This window comes from Gasterosteus aculeatus, chromosome 5 (genome assembly GCF_964276395.1).
Source record: "Gasterosteus aculeatus chromosome 5, fGasAcu3.hap1.1, whole genome shotgun sequence".
Taxonomy (NCBI): Eukaryota; Metazoa; Chordata; class Actinopteri; order Perciformes; family Gasterosteidae; genus Gasterosteus; species Gasterosteus aculeatus.
In genome coordinates, this window is record NC_135692.1 from 8,003,924 (window position 1) to 8,028,366 (window position 24,443).

The following is a 24,443-nucleotide window of genomic DNA, read 5'->3' on the forward strand; positions in this document are numbered from 1 at the left end:
TGAAACACACTAGGGACGAAGAAATTGGCATTTCTAACCAAAGAATCTTTTTTAATATGGATGTTTCATTGAGCATTTCACAAGTTGAAAATGCCTCAATTGCGGTTTTAAATCTCTGATCTGACGGTGACTTGGAGTTGACCGCTTGGGACCTCCTGAGATTAATAAAAAAGAAAAATCCCTTTTAATCAGACCTGGAGCTGAGGTTACCCTTCAACATTTAGACTGAGAAGATTAAATGCCATTTGGTTAATGCTCTGGTTTATGCAAACTAAAAATTGTTACATAAGTTGATGTTTTATAGGAAATGGAAATCAGCATCATTTGAAATGTATCCACGTGCAGCTTTCCTCCGACTATAATAAAAATGAAAAGCGATCCACTAACAGAAGTTACACTTGAAATACCACATTACCCAATACGGTAAATTAAAAAAAGGCCAGAGAGGTTTGTTGTCGAGCACTTTCTTTTGAAGCCAAAAGCTTCCAAAAGAGTCACAAGGCCAAGGACTGGAGAGGTGACAGTCGGTAAGGCGAACAGTGACAGGTCCAACAACAAGAAACAGGGTACGGTGCAGAAAACAAGTGTGGGACTTCATTCCGGAGGTGTGATCCCTGCCACCTCGGTAGGTAATACCTCAGCGCTCCCAGCGGGCTCTCCATCTGGAGGTGTCAGAGTCGGTGCTGCAGCCAACACCGCAGAGACAGATGTTCAGCATGGGAGGGAGGAGGGGGAGGATGCTTTTCACCTTCGGATTCAGCTCTCCGCCTTCTGCCGGCAGATTGTAGGGCAAGGAGAGGAGAGGAGAGGGTGGTTAATGAACACTGAGGGACAAGAGGGAAGATCATTTATGATGGCAGAAAAAATAATCAAAAGCTCTGCAGCGGCACGATCAGCCGACTGCACAAACACCAGGTCTATTAATACACACGACAGGCCGACCTCTCTCTCCTCGGGTATCTTACGCATCTTTAGCCCTCGCGCCTCGCCCTGCGCTCTGTTTGAGGTCAAGCCAGTACTGTTTGTACCCCATGCCGCTCGCAGTTGTTGCAGGCTCTTTTACAAGTCTATTGCCATGCTCACTTCCTTGGTTTTCTACCAGTTCCTCTGTCGCATGTCACTCTGCAGGGTCCCGGGGCTTCAAAGGGGAACCAGATACAGTATTCATGGGATAACGGGGGGGCATGGCCATCGAGGAGATACAACAGCCGCTTTTATTGCTAGTTATCAAACACGGCTATTTAGGTTAGTAACGCAAATCTATCATGTAGACAATCTTTCAGAATGACTTTATTGGATTCATATTATAAAAAAATATCAGATATATTCAGCAATGGAGAGATAACGTCCTACTTTCATCATGGTCACGGTTGTGTTGTTCACAAGATGGAGAGAGGATTTTAACCGCATGACATTTTTCTTCATCATGGATTCAATTTGCAGGTTCTTTACTTTAATAAGTTGTTTAAGAGAAACAATCCTAATTGCTAAAGCCCAAATTAAAGTCATTTAAAAATCCACTTATCGTTCACCTATCGTGCAGCACCTTCCCACATCATCCCACATTCCAATCATGGAACGATTGTCCTTTTTTATCCTTTAAAAAAGAAGTGGATAAAATCAAAATGAGAACGTAAATTTCCTGATTGGTTGAGTTTTTTTTGCCGCTCTAAAAACAGTCAAATTTCAATCGAGAAATCAGACAATTATTGTTTTTGTTAGAAGGTTTCAGAGACTTTTAAACCCAAAGGCAGCATGATGGTTGTTAAAAAGTAAAACACAATGTATTTAAATATCCATACGCTTTATATTATTATTAATTATAATGGAAACTGTACCCTTCTGTTTACTCTTCTTAAGGAGGCGACAGGGAAAATTAGAGGTAAGAAAACAGATCAGATGTGTGACTTTATTCAGTAGATATTTATCTATATTCATTTGATATCCCCAGCTGAAGCCTTGTTATGAACAGCACGCTCTCTTCGTCCTTTGTTATGGCACCGCGGCTCTCTTTAGCCGAGGCTGGGAGATTCTCCACAACCATCCCCCATCCGAGTTAGGCTCTATTGGATCTGGAAGCGCCAGCCGACCTGAAGCCCCCCCCAGTGACTGCATCCTTTTCCCCTCTCCATCAGCATAGTAACCGAGAGAGACAAGTGACTTGGCCAGGGTTAACGTCTTAATACTCCCTGGGATTGCCTCTCGGATCCAAATGGCTACCCCAGTTTTCCTCCTCCTATGTGCCTGTTAGTCCGCCATGACGCCAGAGAAGAACAACAAGACCAGTCAAGAGGCGGCGTAACGAAGCAGCAAGGCGAAATAATGAGGGGTGGTGAGGAAGAATGGGGGGCACCCGAGGAAGGTTTGGTGCGAGGGGCCGGGGGGGGGGTGCCTCCTCGCTGCCTCCTGGAAACTTTGCATGGGGAGGCTGTACACTGGAAATTAAACCGGCTTCTTCCTTTAGAGCCCAGGAGGAGTAGGAGGGGGGGGCAGAACTCAATCAGTGTCACGTCACATGGTTCAAAGCGGCCAATTCGATGCTGCCAGGAGGCTGAGAAATGCAAGGTGACAGTTCATTTTACCAGTGACAGTGTGTCGGTCTCGCTTGCCGGCTCCCCGAGTCAATTCCCAGCGAGCGGTGAAGGTTGAGCGTTGCTGGAGACAGACAGCAGCTACCCCCCCCCTCCTCCCTTTCTTCCTCCTCCTCCTCATCCTCACCGCTCTCTCATCGACCCCGCTCTGCTTTGTATTCCAATTAACTGGACAGAGGGAGAGGCGGCGGTGTGCAGGATCACAGTCGCAGGGCGAACACACTCCTGGCGTCCTTCCAGCCTCTCAATCCCTCCGATATGAATTGTGCTGCTTTCCCCTTCTCGCCGGCTCACGACAGCGGCCGGTTGTTCTAGGAGGGGACGGGGTGGTGGTGGTGGGGGGGATGATTCACAGATTCTTCTTTAACAACTGCCTCTGGGGACAATGTCTCGGTAATGAAAAATAGGTCCCTCTCCCACGTTCATAAATCACGTGTAATAGAGGTGTGCGATCGCTCAGTCGAGTCGACGCTCTGCGAGCTGTAACTGCTCTCCTTAACAGACACCTCAAATAATGCTGAATTAATATTTTGAAATGGCTCATATATCCTAGCATAATACAATTTGAATGATTTTCTATTCAATGCTCTCAGAGCTAACATTGATCTGAGTACAAGCTGAGGTAACCCCTTCCGAGTCAGTCAATATGCGGCTCGCTGAAGGTTGTAGATTTAGCGCAACACATTTGCTCCTCTGTCTTGTGTGTCCTCAATCTATCGTCACTTTTTTTACTTGGCCGCCACCAAAGCCCTTCCCCCCTTTTCCCCAACATATGTTTGAGCAATGGGTGGGTTGGGAATACAATGATACTGAGGAAATCCGAAAGGTAAACTACCTCTTTTTATCTCCTCGAGCAACACAAACATTTGCAACAGACCCTTAAGAATCAGGCCGAAAAACTTTGTTTGTATCAAGGGTTTAGATATGGTGACATGTTCGTATTAGGGTCACATCTGAGCACCAACTTGAGAGATTGGCTATTGGATAAGGGGAGAACCTGTTCTTACGCAGTGGTTTACGCCATGGTTCAACAATAAAAGGAAATAGAGTAATCTACAGTTTCAATTTTTATGCAATTTAAGAAAATTTGGATGCAAATGTACAGTATCTTTTAAAAATAAAGAGATGTCCTTCAATGAAGTCACTTCCTTTTCCGAAATAAAGATTAAGACAGACCGAGCCTGAAAGACAGGAATGAGAGCTTCGCTATTTGTCCCCCTGGACTGCAAAACAGTTTCTGCCTATCTTGAGAATTCAATGTGTTGTGTGTGTGTGTTTGTAGGACAGGACATACACACACACACACACACACACACACACACACACACACACACACACACACACACACACACACACACTCTTCATGCCCTGAGGATCCTCCCCAGTCTCTTGGCTCTGTATCAGATCAGAGAGACCCGGTGTCCCTCCCCACACCGCAATGCAAATGAAAAGGAATGCGATGATAAAAGGCCAGATCCTGAAGATGAGAGGGCAGGAGGAGGACAGGGGCCTGCGAATGCTAAAGGTGGGTGGAGGGGGGAGGATGGAGGAGGAGGGGGGGGAGATGAGAGGTGGCGGAGGAGTCAGTGTTGGTAGTAGCAGGAGATCATAGCCTCGCTCCCCCTCAGCTGCGTTTGATACAGGGCTTTTGTCGCTCTTTCAGCGGTGCATTGTTGTGTGGTGTAATCCCCGTCGGATTACAAAGGGCTTCCCTTTTCATATGGGGCCGACCCAGCAGGCAGGTGGCTGGGGCTCTGTGGAGCTGTCAAGGGGAGGGAACCCTTTTTTCCAGGGGAGGGGACCCCAGTTCCTCTTACCTTCACAGGGGCTTTTTGCTGGGAGGCCAGTCAGGCGCAGGTCAACGTGGGGACGATTCTGACATGGGACTCAACTCGCCATGACCCTTTGGCTTCCTGTTGAGAGGCGACAGCAAAGGAGACCAGCGGGAAAACACCGTTTCATATAAGAATACGAATTTAGCACAGGGAACATTTTTACTCTCAAGATTTTGAGGTTGGTGCAGCACCTAGAAAAAAAAGAGTAAAGTTTCAGGGCAAGTCTTTGGTCTGCCCGGGACAACACGTTAAAAGCCATCCATTAATCCAGCCAGGCTATTGTTCATTAAAGTTCAGATGTGCTTCAAAATGGTACAATCTGACCAATTTGTGTTAAAGTACTAAGGCATTTTAGTCTTTAAAATAGCAATTCATGTTGTGTATGTGTGTGTGGTGTTCCTTCAGATACAAAATAATGATCTCACAACCTTGAATACACATTACTTTAGCCTAGCTGTGACTGATATCCGGTTTATTCTGGCAATGTGAGCAGGGTCTTATCGAGCTTAGGTTCCTTGACGGCTTTCCTTGTAGTGTTTCAGCCACACATGGATCAATAAGGCGATAGTCAGACCCACCACTGTTTGTATTAGCACTACTACCACCACCAATACACTAATGTCAACCGTGTATAGAAAAGCCCAGTCCAGTACATCCCGTCATTGTTCACCCTCTACTGCTAATATAAACCATCCACCACCCATGACCTCACCGCATACCGAGGGACCGATTTAATGATGCTGCATTCACGCGTTGTCTGAAACACCCCAAGTATTTGTTCAGCATATGGCCGATTTAGGTGTCGGTTATTGTAATTTAAAGATTGAAAGTGAGAATTTCTGATACCCAATTTGACAAACGTTGTAAAGCTATTTTGCTTATCTGGTTTGATAATTCAGCTGTTAAGTTACATTGGTTATTCTTGTAGAGCTTTGATGTGTATTATGGTAGACAACTTACAATAATAAAACAATATAGGCCCTGTCCCTCCAGGCCCGGTGCGTGGACAGTGTAGCGGGGGGGTGAGGAGGTTGGTGTTGGCGGATCCGAGGTTGCGGTTGACGATGTAAGAGGTCGGAAAGGTATGAAGGGCCGAGGTTGTGAAGGCCTTTATGTGTGATGACAATAATCTTGAACAAGATTCTGTGCTGTAGAATGTGGAGGTTTTGGAGGACCGAGGTGATCTCTGGTGTGGGAGAGTAGACGAGCACGGCATGCGTAGTCCAGTCGAGAGGTGATGAAGGCGTGGATGAGTGTTTTCAGCGCCTGAGGAGGAGAGCGAGTGGCGGAGACGGACGATGTTTTTGAGATAGCAGAAGGCGTTTTTTGTGATGTGATAGAAATGGTTGGTTTGATTGAAGATCATAAAGTTAAGGTAATGACTAAAAAATAATTTCTAGACAAAGACCAAAGCAACCTTTTAGAAGAACAGTTATTTCATAAACGATCAATATCAGAGTTTTATGAACCAGGTTGAACACATAAAACCTACATTCACAGGTTGATATCATCTGCATGTTGCACATCATTTCCATTTCAGAGAATAAGAGACTCTGAGCTGCCCGTTGAACCCACAAACAAGCCTTGAAAAAAGAAACACACACGTACGCATACACTTACATATATATGTATACATACACATACACATGCCTTTAAACACCTGGCCATGTGTTTGCACACAGTAGTTTGAAGGAACATATATAAACTGCCGGTAGTCGTACTGTATGTCTCTCATGTTATTTTGTTATTGTTTTGGATTAGACTCTTTTGCGTCTAAAACAAGATCAAGACCAAGAACACGACCTAACAAGTTCCCCTGGAGTCCACGGGAACTTGTTTGACGTGAGATTTCACATAAATTACTATGATCCTCATGAGGATGCAGCCCACCAAATGAGACACAGTTTCTGTGTCAGTCAAACCTCGCCACCCGCCCTCCACTGAAAAACGAAAGTGCAGAGGAAGTTGTCTTTTTATCTGCGCATCTCCTCCACCCCTTTTTGTGCAAATCTAGATGCATGCACGGAAGTCAGGTCTCAGAGGAAGAGGACAAAGGTGATTGTAAGCTCGGCTGTGCCAGGCTCTTCTTTCTGCCTCGGCTTTCTAACAGTATGACATAGTGTTGGTGCACGCAGGATCTCTTGTGGAATAAAAAGTGTGAGGGGGCAGAAAAAAGGGTGAAAAGTCAGCAAACCAAAGTGTCTGGAGTTGGACAGGTGAAAGATAGGGATGGGAACACTACCAACTGAGATTAGACGGCTTTTGGATGGTAATATTTTTTATTTTTTACTGTTAATAATCCTTTTTGTTGAAAAGCAGTTTTATTCTTCAATCATGTTATTTAATCAGATTTTAACTGTAAGCAGGTACGTTTTTCTTTTCGCAACAAAATTACATTTCAAAAGACAGGATTCTAATTGAGAACACACTGAGCAAGCTAAACCTAAAAAGTAACGAGTCTTTATTCACTTTTTTGTTGCCGTTGCTTCTGGTTGCACATAAAAAAAGAATTTCTTCACACTTGGACCGTAAACTGTACAGTATTTTACTAGATTTGCATATACTGCTGCCAGCAAAGACGCCTTTGGGAGAACATTTGCATGTGTCAGGGCCGGTTGTGTAACGTCGGAGAACATAAAGAAATGGAATCAGATGAACTATGGTGGCCGTCCAAGTTTTACAAACTAGGGTTCTGTCTTGGTAGGTAACAGCATTGTGGCGTGCTGTTTATACCTATGAGCAAGTTTAGAGTTTAATACCACACTGAAAGAAAATAATCCGCTCTACAAGGCTTTGACTGCATGACGTCACACCTTTGTCTTTGTATTTGTATTTCATTTCCATAGGTTCCACCACACAAAGAGTCATTCCTGTTTTTAGGCCATGAAGATGTGATAACGTATTTAACATTTAAGTCACAAGTCATCATTATTAGGAACAACCACTGACATTAAACAGCTGCCCTTGGAATGTGTTTTCTAAAGGCAGTGGACACAAGAAGATATACTGTTTGTAATTTGAGGCGGATTTAGCATTAGGGTTAAATACATGTATTTTACAAAAAAAGTAGGTCTGTCAAAGTCTCTATTGACAGCCCTAAAAAACGTATAATAACTGTTTGGTTGTTTTGATTGAATGCAAAATTTTGTACAGCTGTTATCGAGATACTGGAACTAAACGTTTTAACAAGACTTTAAAAATGTTTGTTAGAATATTTAGTGACCAGAGGGCAGTATGATCTGCAACTCCAGATTATGGGATTTTATTTTAGTCCATAATTCAAGCAAATGTAAGCAAAAGTATCCTAATCCTCAAACATTGTAAACCTGATCATACAAAGTTTGTGCTTGAATCCTTCACAATCGAGACACTTGCAGTGTTTTCTCTCTTCTTCAGACTGTGAGCTGTTTGTATCAGAGGTCCTTCAAGACGAGGTGCTCGGGGGAAAGGCCCAAGAGACACGAAACGTCTTACTGAACAACTTCAGGATTGTCCATATCAAGTGGGTCTCTACACTCAACAACAAACAATTTCACTGTAAATTAATGGTGGGTTACTGGCAGCAGGGACACCAGTAACCTACTTATTTTACGGTACGCTTTATTACCGACACTTTTTTAATTGTCGACTCCTCCCTGCACACGGTAGTTCTCACGCAGACACGTGAGAGCACACGCAGGTCAGCACGCTTTTACCAGCGGACAGAGAGCGCGCGTCTCATGAAGGTATATTTGTGTCTTTATGCAAAGAAAAAACTGTCTTGAGAGGAAATCTCTTCTATTGTAATAAAAAAATGGTTTGTAAGTAAAAATATGATCTGAGAATTGGTTTTGCTTAGGAAACTGGAATATCTGACAGCAAAATAAAAATATTTAGCCCTCAAAAGATTTTTTTTGCTATCTAAAAAGCCCGTTGAGCGATTTGAGATTGGACGTAGTGGGCGGGGCCGCTGAATGAGCCACGAGTTTCTATTGGTGGGTTTGAATTGGCACTCGGAATCTGCTTCTAGCATCATTAAACACTTAACGGGAGGTTGCTGTTGGATGTAAGTGGACCTTGTATTTTGTCAAAATTATTTTACATGTAGCAGCAATTTACTTTCATGTTGTTAGTATAATAAAGACACAAATTCACAGCGTCACCCATCGTCGGCAGGTCCAAAGGGGAGCGCTGCGCTAACACGTGACAAACAAGTGAGCTAACGTTAAGATACATTGATGGTTTAAAAGTAAAAGTTTCTCTTAACAGAATTCAGAGCCCAACACTTTAACCAAGATGCTTTTTCCGCTTGTTTAAATAAGAGTATTAACTATTAATAGTAACATTAAAGTTGACTACTAATAATAGCACTAACGTAGCGTTAACTTGCTGTGCTGTTAGCTAACGTTAGCTAAGCTTAGCTCATGTCACAGGGTTAGCTCCATCAGGATTAGTAATGTTAACCCAATGTGACGAAACAGACCATGTGAAACGTTATTTTAAGATTTTAACAGTCTAATAATAATGAAGACAAAAAAGAATTGGTATGAGAAGCTAACGTTACCTGTAGAGAGAGGTCCTCCGTTGAACACATGAAAGGTGCTCAGGATGAACTGAGGTTACGCGGTCTGACGTCACGTGTTGTCACTCAAAAATGACTTTTAAGCAATGAACAGTTTCATTACAAACACATTAACCTACAATATACAGTAGATGACTGGTTTTAGGATGCATATTTACACCACCACAAAATATACTGTATCAGTATGTTAATACTGTTAATTTACATGCAAGGGATGAACATTTGACTCTATGTTACAGCTATTATAAAATACTGTAGGATACCGATAGAGATCTACTGTAAATGGACTACAGAAAGTACCTACAGAAGCGGTGTCACATCAGTGTTTGGTAAATTGTATATTCACAGCACCATTGTATCCCTTTTTCTGTTAATATCAAACAACAACCTTCATTTCTGCTGTAATTACTCTAAACCCAGTTGGCCAAATGAACTAATTGGGTTTAATGGTGTCACTTTCAAGACTTCACGCTCATTCTTATTTATTGTTGTTAAAAGCATTTCAATATCTCTGTTTTTATCAGGATTATTAAATGCTAATATGGTAAATGGTAATGGTAAATGGACTGTACTTGTATAGCGCTTTTCTAGTCTTCTGACCACTCAAAGCGCTTTAACACCACATGACATCATTCACCCATTCACACCCATCACACACTGATGACAGGAGAACATACACAGTGACACCTGCCATCAGTAACTACCATTCACACACTGTAGTCGCAGCTACAGGAGCAATGTTGGGTTAAGAGTCTTGCCCAAGGACACAACGACATGCGGGTTAACCGGGCCTGGGATCGAACCGACAACCCTCTGATTAGAGGACGACCGTGCTCCCCACTCACCCACGGTCGCCCTTGAAATAATGAAATATATGAAATAATATCACATTAGCATTTAATAATCTTGATTAGATGATTATATTATGAACAGTGTATGAACCTCTCTAAAAAAATTGTCACACACAAAGTCACATGCACACTCCGGAAACGGTTTCCTCTTCCGCTAGATACAAGCGTGCTCGAGTACTGAAAACCTGTGGTTTTGTGGTCTTCTGTGCAAGAAAACGATCGCTGACATTTTTAAAGCGATACTGAAGCTCAGTCATTTGGCAAACGAAAGCACAGAAAGCTTTGCAATAAAAAGATATTAAAACATGATTATCCTAATTTCTCTTTTTTTTCTTACAGACACCCTAATGAATTCCCCTTCCCCCCATGTAAGTCAAAATTAATCTCATATTGCATATGACGATTCTACACGTGAGCAGTTTCAGCAGCCAGTGTATGTCTGTGTGCTCTTGGTACTCTTGTAGAAGTGTACAAACTATTCATCATATTTTTTTGTTTCTCCACACACACACACACACACACACACACACACACAGTGGGCTTTAGGGATGACGACGGTTCCAGCCTGGGTCCCTCTGCCCAATCGGACGATGCCTCTGACTACCAGGATGATGGAGGTGAGTTAACAACAGTCCTGATCCTGATTCCCTGTGTGTGTGTGTGTGTGTGTGTGTGGGTGTGTGTGTGTGTGTGAGAGAGAGACATCTTAGGCTATTGCAGAGATCTTAGTTCAAAAAGTTGTTCTTTATGTCTATTTACTGATGGCTTCTTCTTTACAACATCAAAAGGTCAATTTAAAAGACAATAATATTGCATTTTAACTTCTTACGATTAGATCACATCTGTATACATTTCATACCATCTACTTTGATCAAGGTCACTGCAGGGTGACCTGTCTATATTATCTGTGTGAACATGTTGAAAGACGACAGTGTGCGAGGAATGCGGCACCAACAAAGGAAAAGGTAAGAAGGAGGAATCGGTGTCACAGGAGACGATGTGTTATTCCTCCTCCTCCTCCAAAAAAAAAAAAATCTGTTCCAACATGCAACCTACACCTCGCCACAGGAAGCACCGTCAAACCCTTCTGCTGCATATTGTTGCTCGCCCTGTTAATTTGAAAATACCCCCCCTCCTCTTGCTCTGGCCTCCTACCTCTCTGCCTGGCTCCAGTGACATCAGTGACTCCTCCTCCTCCTCCTCCTCCTCCTCCTAATGTAGCCAGGTAGGCAAGTCCTGATGCCAGAGCAGAAAAGGGGAGTTCAGAGGCCTCGATTGGGGACCTAGAGCTCCCTCCAGTGGCAGATCCCCGGCTCCCGATCCGTCCCCCAGAGCTGTGCGTGTGGACTGTGGGAGGCGGGCCACACAGAGAGGAGGCTTTGTAGCCGCGGGCTAATGCCGTGATTGATTGACCCCGAGCCCCTCTATTCTTTCACAACCGGGCTTGAAATACAACACTGTACCTGAGGGGCCATGTGTGTTCCATCCCTCTCTCCCTTTATCAATCTTTCCCTCTATCTTCCCTTCTTGGACTTGGCCTGCCCTCCTTTTCAGACTATTTCTGACTATGTGCCAGCTAATAGCCCTTGACGTGACATGCCGCAGGTGGGCATTTATTGACCCCGGCCTCTTCTGTACGCTGTGCTTTCCTTTTCTTTTAAGCGTCTCTCCCGAAGGTGAAGTTGGAATCACGCGGAGTTTCCCAATGAGGGCATCTCACTGTTTGCAGTCGTTTTGAGACACCGTTAGTCAAATGCTAGCTGGATATAGTGAAAAATAAATAAAAACAAACTCCTTCTGCCCACAGAACGGTTAACTGCTTCTTTGCACCTTTTGAAAAATACCTTAGTAAATAAATCAGGGCAGACGGTGGAAGGCAATGATAATTCATTTCTTTGAATTGCTTATTTTAGAATAAACAAAGCGAGATTTGCTTGGGGGGAAAAAACAAATAAAAGAATAAAAGGCTGTAAAAAAAAATGCCCTTAAGGCTATAACGATAACACGCTGAACCAAAAACAACGCCGTCTGTTACCGTGGAAGCGATAGTTGTTAAAACCCGTTGTTGGCGTTAAACGTGAGGAATAGCCAATTATTCTGCACTTCCAGAATTTTTTTTATTTAATTTGCATTTTGCTTTTGAATATCGAATGTCCCTCGACACTATAAACAACTACAGAAAAACAACTCGTTTTACTGTTGGATCAATAATCATAACATCTGATTCCGTAAGACAAATTCACGCCTCACAGCTTCTGAGTTATTTTTTTATTGCTGCGACTGAGTTGTCGTAGTGAATGGCCTGTGTCCTCGCTGAAAAGGGCATGTGGAGTTCATAGTTCGTTCTCTGTTCACTGCCAGTAGAAAGAGTCGGCTCACACTTCTTTGCCGTTCAATGGAAGAGGGAGTGTTGGTGGAAAATAATGGCACGACCACTTAATGAAATCAGCCGCATTTCTTTTGGGAGGAACGATCATCCATGGTGACGATTTCAATTATGTGTTATTCCTTTAAATGCAAAGAATCGGCACCTTTGTTTGCCGAAATGAAAAGTAATTCGGTAAATTAAAGAAAAAGCATTCGACCTGAAGGAGTTGCGTCCCCCCCCCCCCCCTAAGCCTCTCAAGTTTAATTGTATCATTTTATCCGAGGCTACTGTACACAAAAGCGACTTTGTGACTGGGAGGATGTATTACCCGCGGTAATCGGCTGCTCTCCGTGCCCTAACCAGAGAGTGAGTGAGTGTGAAGTGGAGGGCTGCTCCTGCGCGCGGGAGGAGCCCGCTCCGTTTGATTACATGCGGCGGCCCGTTGTCTTCTGCGGACTGGCTGACACCAACATTTGTAATGGCTGACGGGAACAGATGGAGCCTCCATTGTTGAGCCCGGGTCGTCTGCATGGTAATGTGAACTGAGTTTCACCCGCCGACCGCACCGGTGACCTGACCGTGCATGCAGCCTCACCCCAAGCCTCGTCTGCCCCCCCCCCGTCACCCTCCTCCACCCCTCTCTTTCCCTCTCTCCCCCTCTCTCACACACTGCCATTCCAATACATTTAGCATGCACCAACAAATATAATATTTTATCCCTCCGGCGTCCTTTAACACACACACACACACATGCGTATAGACCCCTGCAGACAGCTGGAGATGTGGTGATTGCAGGTCAAGCTGACGAAGTTTCAAATGGCCTGTTTGTTTCTCTCTGATTGGTGGAGCGCCGCTGGGCGCTCGGGGATGTTTGCTTGGAAGCTGCGGCGATAACGGAGCACCGCGTGAAAGTGCCCTTTCAGAGCAGACGACGCTCGGGATGCGTCTCTGCGGCCGCAGTGATTCTATTCCGGCGCACCGTGTAGCCTGCGTTCTGCTCAGGTGTGGGTGTGGTATTTATACACATCCTGTTGTATTCTGCTCGTATCATGTTACTTTGTATAAGGTTACTGTGGTTACTGTTACTGTGTTACTGTGGTGGTTACTGTGTATAATCTGGCAAATGTTATCTGATACTTAAGATTCCATTCATTCATTTCATTGAATATATTGGGCAGGTGGTCTGAATAAAATGTCAAATGATAAATGTCAAAATGACCTAAATGCTACGGTGATTTAAAAAAAAAAATCTATTTTCTTTATGAATATTCGTAGGTTTTGGACAAAGGAAAGCACATTCTTACATTTTGATAACTGGGGAATGTTTGGAATCTTCACCAGAAAAATTACCTCAACGATCAAAATAGTTGCTGAATAATTCGTGGTCGTTAATCAGTTGACAATAGCAGCACTAAAGGGAGCTGCGTTCTGTTTTTCCTATTGTAAGAAAGCAGTAATGTGACCTACTGTCAGTGATTACTTTACCAACGCAATTTCCTAAACCAATTACTTGCAATAGAATGCAGCAGGATAACCAATTTGAATTTATGCCACATTGTTGCATATTTCTCACGTGAATACGAGGAGCCACTGCACAGTAACACCATTATTACGCAGTGCCGGTAAATAGAATATTAAATCTACATTTCTGTCCTTTTGGCTGCAGCCGTAGGAAGGCGTATGAAGTGAAGTGCGTGCTTGGGGACGCGTGCCCGGGTCTCTTGGCTGGCGAGAGGAGGGAAAAGAATGTTGCCAGCTGACAGATTGGTGCACCATTACAGAGTTAATCAGTAGTGTTTAAATTGCCGACTGGCCCCATGTCTGTGTTTTTATAGTTGAATGAAGTCATGGAGAAGGACTGTGTTTCCGGATGCTTCATTAAGAAAGAAATTACATTGAAAGTAGGAATAAGTGATGAAACTTGGCTGATTTATTGCCGCTTCTTTCCTCAATTGCACGCTGCACCTGGACAGTATTTCAGTTCTGCTTAGCTGACCTCTTGGCAGGTTTGTCGACCTGCCGTCATGCCGTCTGCCCACACACTCAACTCTCAACCTTTTTTGACCTTTTGCACGACCAACCTGTGACCTGTCTGCAGCACTCCAGTCCGGAGCGGCGTGACTGATCGGCCTTCCTGTCGCAGGCCGCCCATCAGTCAGGAAGTTTCTTTGGAGTTTCTCCGATAGCTGTCTACTGTATCTGTCCGTCAGAACATCCAACTGAAGTGGAGATAAATTTCTCGCTGGATTCGACTGTGTATGGATTTCTTGACATTTGAATAGCAGCAGCTCGTTTAGGAAGCGAGGAATATGTTAATGACCTCCAGTCGTTCTCCTTCTCCCTCACTCCTCTCTCTCTCTCTCTCTCTCTGGTGAAGCCTGTGTGCTTTTCTGGAAACACACACATTACGAGGAGGCAGGAGCAGGCTCTGTGCATCGCTGCGACTGCTCGCCACCAGGGTTCAAAAGTTCACACTATTCCCCGAGGGCTACTGTGCTGCTGCAGATGCTGATAGTCTTTTCTTTCTCTCTTTCCCTGCTGCCTTTCTCTCCCTCTCTCCCTCGCTGTTTACACTATTAATCTTGTACACTCTCCCTCGCACACTCATTCACGCTGCCTGGCAAGAAGAGAGCGGCTGGAAGGGGGGATTTGGACGTATTTAACCGAAGGGCATCCATCACTTTCATCTCCGGCTTCACCCCCACCACCGCAAGCCACACCGTGGCGTTTTTTTTTTTTTGCATCCGCTCGTTGTTGTTTTTTTGTTTTTTTTAAGCCCCTCTGATCCAGCTCGCCCCTCATTTGCTTTGTTTTATTGTTGCATTGCATATAATTACATCCCCCGGTCGCCTCTGGTGTAGCGGCGAAACCCAGGGAAAACAGGCGAAGGCAAATGTGCAGCAGTCCATCTGCAGAGAGGCACATAGGCAGAATGCAAAGTGGGGAAGCCAGGGCAGGGTTGGCTCCTAATCTCCCCCCGAGCTGTCAATGTCACAGACAAATAGCAAAACTATCAGATGCGGCGGGTTCACCCAGAGGTTAGCGTTTCCAGGTACCTCCTGCATTCACTCCCTCCCTTTCTCCCCTTGCCTTTTGCAAATGAGAATTTGATTCTGCCCTGCGCTGGAATCCATTCCTGGAGATGAATGAAGTTTCGATGCCGGGCCCAGGTGGCCCCGCTGATTTCTTAGGGAAATAAATGGAGATGGGAGAGATGTGTTGGCCCTCGCGCAGACAGTAACACGGCGGATCGCGACGCCCCTGGGATCCCTCTGTTTAATTGTTGCTGTAATGTAGCACTTTAAGGTTATTAACATGCCCTTGTGGTTATCTGAGGATGTTGAGGATGCATCCCTCTTTACGCCGGGATCTCCGCTCGCCTGGAAGTAGTCAGCATTGTGTGTGTCAAGTGGGACTCGGCCAACGGCTGTTGGAAGAATCCTTATCTACTCTATATTTATTTATATGTTTTTGCCATATTGATTCTTGATGGCTGTAAGTTAGCTTATCTCAAAAAAATGGAATTAACGGCCAGTTGATGGAAACAAGTGAGAGTTGTTTATACTGTTTTGCAGTACTTGAACTGTAATGTGTTGTATTTAAACAAAACATTTATGAGGCAATTAACAAAAAAAGGAGGGTGATGCATAAAGCATCATAATGCTAAGCTTGAGTAAACCCTGTTATATTATTGATTTTTCAATTTTGTAGTTCTATTTCAGTAAATTCAATATGTTCTATTCAATATGTTTAGTGAGTTTTTGGGGTCTGGTAAAACTGTAAAAAAACACAGTATGCAAACATAATTACAAAAATTTGAGTATTGTGATTGTTTGCATTATCTTTCTTTTTCTATTTTAATTTAGTTAAATTCAGGATTAAATCACATCTGCTGCAGTTATAGAGTTTTTTTCCCTCTGAATAAGACACTCAAACAAAACAAAACATTTTTTTTTCCTGTTTATTATTTTTAAGCCATTAAAAAATATTTTTTAAAGTTAGAAGTTTGAGTTACTAAATTATGAAAAAAGAACATTAGAATATCTTTAATTATTATCTTACTTGCTTGTAAATTCCAACCGGTAATATAAAAAGAAAGTGTGAATTGTAAGTAAGTTGATATTATTAATACTTTAGTAATTCAATTGCAGCTTTTCTTGATTTTTTATTTCCTGTTGCATTTAATAGTAGTATTGAAGTATTGAAAAAATAATTGCAAAATAACATAATTGTTTCAATGAGCCCAAATAAACTAATGAATCAGCAAGGAAAATGTTAATATACAGTCAATTAACAGAATTTAGGTTAAAAAACAACTGCAAAATGTATTTAATGAAAAATCTTTTTATCTTCATATGATTTATTAATAATCCGATTTAGATGAATCGGAAAAAAGACATAACTTGGTTCATTAAAAAAAGTATATTTAAAATAAATACAAATCTTATTTTAAACAAAACCACCAGCCTGTGTTTTAAGACTCAATATTGTTGAGCGCTTTGCTTCATTTTCATTGCAGAATAGTTTCTCTGAAGCACCTGTTGCCTTTTGGACTTGCCCGTGATTTATGAAAGGTGTCAAAGAACGATCGCATCATATAATTGTTTATCTCCATAATATGTAACAGCAGTGACTATAAAAAAAGTCAAAACCCTATAAAAAAAAGACCAATTATATCAAAAGGTAATAGGCATGAGATATTGCTCAGAAAGCGTGGTGCAATAACACGCCCCTCACCAACACACTAACTTAGCATTATTGCCAAAATTACATTTAAAGCATTTTAGTGGAAAGCATTTTAAAGTTGCAATAACTGTACATCCGGAGAGCGAGTGTGTCGATTTTCTCAGTGTTTTTCCCTCCAGGCTCCATCGTTGATTTTATTATATCCCGTTTGTACCACACATACGTGGCCTCTCCTGTGGGCCCAAACTCCTCCATTGTTGGTATTTATATTCTTACCCCTGTTTCCTTTTCTCTCTTTTTTTTTGTCTTTATCCGTCTGTGTCAGTGAAGCAGCTTAGAACCGTCCCCAGCGATTAGAGGATCATTGTAACTGCAGTTAAGCATTTGAATAGTGGTAGTAAATCTAGAAAAGGGAAATTCAGGGTCGCTGTGCACGCCGCTTATGGCCGCCCAGGGGGAAGCCGATGTCACGTAGTAAATTTAGCCCCTTAGTGTCTTTGCTGTGGCCGGCCTGTGTGTTCGAATGCAGGAGCAGACGAGGACTTGACATCTCATCTCCTGAAAGAGACAACATCTTTATTTATTTTATCTTTTTTCTTCCAAATTGCAACAAGCGTAACAGACCGAGTCAGTCGATAAAAAGAGAGACACCTCGGCACTGCTTTAAAGTTGTAATACGGCAGAATATTGTGAAATATCTTCGATGCCAAACATTTACCTGATCATCTGTAGTAAAGTTTGGATCCTTCGCTCGTTTGTAAAGCTTTTATCTGGAGTCAGAGATCTGTTCTTTAACCTGATTGACATCCCTGATCCAAAAAAATGAATCCTTTAATCACTCCTGCATAAATTCCCCCGGTCCCATTAAACGTTATTAGACGATCACGCGGGCCGACATAATGCACTGCATGTTGTCTCTGGTTCAAACACGTGCATTAGGAGGTTCTAAACACGGTTTATGAATCGATGACCGGGCTCCTAATCGAATCAAGGAGAGGAGAGGAGGCCAGGGGACGACGTTCTGCCCTTAACCCCTCAGCTCCTCCTCCCGACTGCCCGGCCGCTGGACAGACGCGCCGCCAAAAGGCCTCCCGCTTTAATGAGGAAAAATGTTGCAATTTAGCTGTGGCCTGCGCGCAGATTGAGCGCCGCGTGGGTGAAGGTGCAGTGAGCGAGTCCTTTCTCCTCATCAAGGACGGCATCCGAGAGGGTCCCTGTCTCTCTCTCTCTCTCTCTCTCTCTACCTCTCTCTCTCTCTCTCTCTCTATCAGCAGCATTCCTCCCCGCAGCCCCCCTCTCCCCATGGGGGAGCCTCTCTTTCTCTATGCCTTCTGTTTCACCTCATCAGCTGAGTTCACGCAGGGGTCACGTCCTGGCCCACTCCCACCACCCCCCCACCGAAGATGCATTCAATGCAATAGCTCTCTGTGAGAACCCCCCGCGCTCAAGGAGTCCGAGGACTAAGCACCGTAGAGAGAAAACATATGATAACTCGCAAGGTTTGATTTCTACCTGCGCTGAGGGGGGGCTCACCGCTCATACGCACGTTGTTCGTATTGATCCCGTAGAGAGGCCCCCCACGGCTCCGCTTTGGGACTTTTGAAGGCAGTATTTTGTGTTTTTTCACCCTTTATTTTTCTATTGATTCATGAGGGACCTCAGACATTTGGAGTTAGCCAGAGGTTCCATGTCCATCCTCAGGATGAACATGGAATTGAAACAAATTAAGTAGGCATGACAAAAAAACCTGTAAAGAGCAGAAAATGTATGTGTTAAGTGGATGAAGAAAACTAATGAAACGGTATTTGATAATCATTCTCTAGTTATTTTTTTAAGCATATAGAACAAAAAATGAATTATTTGCCTGTTGTCTTGATTTATTTCCAAATGATATTAAAAAAATAACATCATTTAATGTGACTGATGGTTGCACAGAGCAAACAAAGCTGTTTGAATATGCAAACACAGGCTTAAGGAACCACTCATATTTCTCACTATGAAACAACATTACAGACCATCGTTAGTTGCAACTCCAAAGCTGCAACAAAACCACCAAAGCACATGTAGTGAAATATAACATAAAACCATAAGTAGCCCATTAACAGCTGTTATTGCACAGAAGTATACAGCACTCATGGCATGTGGAGTGAGACGAAGCATCATATTAATAGAATATAATCTCACAAGCTCAAGGCAGCATATAAAGTTCACCAACAACCGAGGACCCATTTACTAAAAAAACAATATGACTTACAGGCTAATATACTAGAGAGACGTGGGTGGACGTTTGGAAGCATAAAGAAGAAAAGCCAAAGAAGAACGTATGGAAAAGTGTCTTAAATGTTTCTAAATGTGGATCAGAACCGTCTGGAGGTGCACGTTCCCTCTGCCTCCCGTATGCTGCAGCCGTCATCATCGTCCCTGGTGCATTTTTGTGTTTTCGCAACATCTTTGTTGCATTACGACCACCGTTAGATCTAATGTAACGTATTAGTCTTCCCACCCGACCATTTCCCCTCACTTTGATTCAGTCTCTATCCAGCCTTTGATTGACTTTCAGCCTAAGTAAAGTGGATTTTAATGAGAGAATACATTAACTCCCTCTGGTCATGCTCACATAAATCAGCCTTTTTCTTGCAGGATCAACTGCTGAGCTCATAACACCATGCTGAGAGAGTGTGAATAACCAAATGAGAGATTGAGGCTGTGGCGAACCGCTGCCAGCTCAGATGCATTGTTTTCTACCTCCCCCCTTCACCCCCCTCTCCCCCCCACCAGTTACAAACAAGTTCAGAAAGGCAGCAGAACGAGCGCGTTCATCAGCACCCAGGTCAGCTCGCCGGTGTTCACACTCAACACAAATCACACAGCTCCTCACCTTGATTTACCAAAGCACGTGACGCACCTCCGCATCCATCCGCTTCTCTTTGTTGGTAATTGCGCTCAGCTAAATGGGTTATGCTGGAATATCAATAAATTGCCATCAAATTAATGTCAATACCAAAGCTGTGGATGGGGCTAATTAAAAACGCAAAAGGGATGAAAATGAAGTCGTGGCATTGCCCTGAATAATTGATAATGCAATTTATGATTTTTATGAAAGAGTGCCGTCTGTCTGCAATTTTGATGAGGCCTTAATTAGATGCATTAATGTGTCTCTCTGTGCCTGTAGTCAAACTCAAAACTCAAACACCATGATGGTTGTTGGGGTTTAATAACGCCCTTAATTACACAATTTCAAATAACATTACCTCTTGAATTTCCACTTAAAGCCGCACGGGTCCCAGAGAGGTGTCGGTGTGTAATTTCCACTAAAGGCGGAATTGGTTAGGACCAATCCAGACTCGGCTTTTGTTCAGGCTGGGGATCATTCGGCGGGCGCGATGCTTTCAGGTTGTGCTGCTACCTGGTGGAAGAACCCAGAACTATTGAGTACCTTGTGTCCCGTTTCACTGAACTCGTTCCCCCTCCCGCGTTGGCGGTTCACACAGAAAAGACGTCGAAGGGAGGCCGGGTCACGCGGCGGTACAGCGCTCAAAAGCGCGCGTGAATGTGTAATGTTTATTGACTCAAGCCGATCAGAGCCATCCCCGTGTTGACTTTGCACCTCCTCGTCTATTAGCCGCACTCGACCTCCGAGATAAATGAAGAGCGAGGGGAAGCAGACGGATGAGGGGGATTAGGATTGGGCCGCGGCGGGGAAGCGGGCCCGCTTGGAAGGGGAAGGAAAAAAAAACGGGACGGGCTGCCGGCGGATGGATGAGGTGGGGGAGCATAATGGCCGCTGTTTGTTATGATTTACTGAATCAGGTTCTCTTTGACAAAACAGTCCTTAGCGCCTCTGTATTTATAGCGTCGCCGGTCGCTCCATCCACAAAGGGCAGCCGGTGATATGCGAGCGTGCGAGTGCCGCGAGGTGTCTGGGGCTCTGCTCTGGAACGACCCGCCCATCCGTCAGGCCGGCGATGGGATCACTGGCTGGATTGTTGTGAACTTAAATCTCTGGCGTGTTGTAAGGAGATGATTATTTTTCTCACGGTATCAAAGGTATTCAGATAAAAACTCCCTGAGAACAGACTTTCACATTGATGTTTTCTATGAACGACAGAGAGGTTCCTGTTTGGGGGACGCTCCTTGTTTAAACATGGGACCCAGACGTGGGAGGAGATGCTTTTCCCGGCAGGCGGTTTAACAGGTCCTCTGTGAGGGATCTACTCGAGGCATTCCCCGTGTCATCAGAGGTCTCAGCGGGGAGTCACACTGACTCGTGTAAATGGTCTTTGAATTGTTCCCGTGCTTCAGACCAGAAAGGCGTCTCTGTATTTCCTTTTGCTTTTCATCCCTGCGGAGAATAACGCCTGTCGAGTGATCGATTCAGGGGAAGCCGAGCTTTGTATTTGACACATGCAAAAGCCAGATGATCACGTTGACACTCGGGGCGGAAGACGGCCCTCAGGGCCGACCCGGGGGTCAATTCGACAAGATCCCCTCTAACGGCTAAAGGCTCGAAAACTGGTCAAACAAACTGACGTCTTCAAAGGAACGAGCGTAAACACGCAACAGCTGGTTAAAACCTCTTCTCGCAGTGTAACAACTGAGCGTGTTTCCGGGTCGCGGGTCCCATAAAGGTCCGAATGCCAAACAAATCTGTTCATCTTAACAGGAATTTGCGTCCTGTCTCCCAGCAGGGCGATGTGAGGGCGAATGTGAGCTCTGAACACAACGTAGTTGTTATCAGGCGGTTGACATCTTGTGTGCCACTAAATCTCTCACTCCGCTCCGTGTGAGACCAAATACTTTGTGTAAGAAGTGAACCCTGTCGTCCAGATGTCACCTGTCGGTTTTTCGGACTGATGTTTGAATACTCGAGCAAACAGAAGCAACCGTATTTGGAGGCCCTAAAGCATCCTGTGCTTTATGCTCACTTGTATACTCACTTGTCAGAACCAGAGGTTGTTGTCTTTGTGAAACACACAATACATGTTGGAAAAAAATAAAACAATGAATCCCCAAAAAACGATATACTGTGGACATCTGCTTTAAAAACTTATCTCGAGCACAAAGAGCACAGTCGGCTAAATACTTTCCAAACTGCGTCGTCAAACAATTGCTTAATCAAGCAAAGCCTCTTAAGTCGCGCCATTGTCCGATGAGGTTTCAGATTTGACTTTGCAAATTGAAGAGCAGGAAGGTTGCTCCCATTAAAAGTGCAATATGAGCAGATGAATGGACCGCAGTGCTCAGCAGCACTGTAACTGTATTGATCCCGGCTTCCTAAAGCCCAGCGGGGATCTATTCGATCCCCAGGGCTGGAGACTCTGTATTCACGCTGTGTGTTTGTGTGTGGCAATGAGGAACCTTTTAAGTGCAGCTTATTAGGAGTTAGTGCCGAAACAATCAGGCGGTGAATTGGCTGATTGACTGAAACTATTTCAACTGTTTTAACTCTTTAAGAACCCAGTATGGTGCATTTTCTCTTCCGCTGTAGCTTCTCAAATGTGGGGATTTACCGCTTATCTCTTTTCATTTGACATCTAAAATGTTTTGGATCGTTGGATGAAGTCTTTCTTTTTCTAAATGTCCCTTTTTAAAGAAGTGAACTGCTCTTGTTTACAGACTTTGGGGACATTCCGGCCGTTACAGTCCAGGACCTCAGCAACATCTTGAAGCAAGGCCACCTGGAGAAGAAACGAAGAGGTACAGCGGCAGAGAGAGACCAAGTGTCTGCTCGGTTGTATGAAATAACAGGGCCATAGTAATATTTGAACAATAGTCGTCACGTGAGTCATTTTATTCTGCAGATCACAGCTTCTTCGGCTCGGAGTGGCAAAAGAGATGGTGTGTCCTGAACAATTCAATATTCTACTACTTTGGGAGTGATAAAGGTTTGTTTGAAATGCCAACCAACAGGAAACGTAACAGGTTCATACATTTTGCCGGATAACATCCGGCCGCTCGCACTTCCCTGCAGATAAGCAGCAGAAAGGTTCCTTTTACATCATCGACTACGCCGTGCAGCTGGCCAGCAACCTGAGAAAAGACTCCAGGAGAAACTGCTGCTTTGAGTTCTTTTGTTCCGGACGGCGGTCTTTCCAGGTGTGTACGGCTCACCTGCTAGAAGTGTGTGCCGCCGAATCAGGGAAAAAGAATAACGATTAGTATTATTTGGGTGATTCGGTGGAAGTGTTTTTGTGACGTTTGGTTACACTTTCTACTTTCTACTTAAATTGTACGTATCATTATTATGTTGCGGATATTGTTACGATTACTGAATATTCTAAATATTCTAAAGAAAAAAATTTATTGTTTTGTTTATTTTCCTTTTTTGCTTACATGTCAAGGTTAAACATTGTGGTGATTTGAGCCGCCGACTACAAAGTGTATATATCATATTAATATATTACAAAGTGTATATATCATATTAATATTTATTGATGTTCATAAAAGAACACAGAAAGATATGAGTAAGAGGTTTCCTTCGAAATGAATACTCACTACGTAACCACGGTTTTGCATGTGCCTTAAATCTCCCCCGACTCGACTTAATAAAATAACCGATCAACGCAGAAGTGGACTCGTATTTCAGTAGCTCAGATATTTCAAATCTGTAAAGTGTCGGCTCTTGTGTCAAAATTCTGATACTGATTTGTCAACAATGAAAAAAAAGTGAGAAAACAAAACAGTAATTTATAAAATTGAGTAAATAATGGTAAACAATAATTAAAATAACAATGATTAGGTTCAAATAAATAAATATTGATCATCTAACACAGAAATGTTTGCTTTTGCATCAAACATCCAGCAGTCGACTTCTAAAGTCTAAATCCAATTGAAAAACGTTTTCACCACATACATCGTCTACATGGCCGATTAGTCACGCTGTCTGATTATAATACATTTATGTCTTAATTTAATATCCTAGATCTGATCATTTTATAGCTTTATAAAGAGCAAACATTGCTATTTGCCCCTTTTCTGCCTTGCCAGGCAGCTATGAGGAGAGTCGGTCTACCGAAGTGAACATTAAAAATCTGGACTTTTATTTCCATATAAATGCACGTTTGGATGTGATGATAATTGCACGATCATTGCCGCTGTCTCCCATTAGTTCACTGCCAACAGTCCTCAAGAGGCCAGAGAATGGGTGGACCAAATCAATTTTGTACTTCGAGGTAAGCCAGCGTGTCTTTGTAATTTCTTCCGGTGCTTATTGCACGTGCAGTTTTCCGGAAGAGCGTTCTCTGCTTCGTTGTCCCAGCAATTTGTAGGGGGGGGCGTTGCATTTAAAGGAAGTCATATGTTATTCAAATAGTTAGACAAATTGTAATTGGGTTTTATAAATAAGATTGACTTGAGTTGACTTTTTAAAAGCCACATAGGTTAATTGGAAAATACAATTAAAGCTGTATAAAACCATCTTTTTCTCTGCATTTCCCACTGAAGTTTGCTCGTATTTATTTCGAGGGGCAGAAAGGTCAGCAATGAATGTGAGCCCTTCATCATCTCTGACTCAGATAAACAAACACCCAATCCATCTCACGCTGCACGGCC

The 24,443-nt window shown here is 43.5% G+C and overlaps 1 protein-coding gene and 1 long non-coding RNA gene across 2 annotated transcripts in view; one reads left to right on the forward strand and one right to left on the reverse strand.

Moving 5' to 3' along the window:
• Nucleotides 1-26: 26 nt before the first annotated feature.
• LOC120819471 (uncharacterized) lies at nt 27-11,189 on the reverse strand. The gene is made up of 3 exons (XR_005712271.2): nt 10,994-11,189; nt 4,409-4,504; nt 27-771 (listed from the first exon to the last, which is right to left on the reverse strand). It is a non-coding gene; the product is annotated as an uncharacterized LOC120819471 (long non-coding RNA).
• Nucleotides 6,439-24,443, forward strand: part of skap1 (src kinase associated phosphoprotein 1) — a 29,932-nt gene continuing 11,927 nt past the window's right edge. Inside the window, exons 1-8 of the mRNA XM_040176911.2 lie at nt 6,439-6,695; nt 7,823-7,928; nt 10,178-10,206; nt 10,375-10,455; nt 22,509-22,589; nt 22,694-22,777; nt 22,864-22,988; nt 24,001-24,064. Of these exons, the coding sequence (XP_040032845.2) occupies nt 6,656-6,695; nt 7,823-7,928; nt 10,178-10,206; nt 10,375-10,455; nt 22,509-22,589; nt 22,694-22,777; nt 22,864-22,988; nt 24,001-24,064 (610 nt within the window). The 5' untranslated portion in view covers nt 6,439-6,655. The remainder of the gene's footprint in view (nt 6,696-7,822; nt 7,929-10,177; nt 10,207-10,374; nt 10,456-22,508; nt 22,590-22,693; nt 22,778-22,863; nt 22,989-24,000; nt 24,065-24,443) is intronic.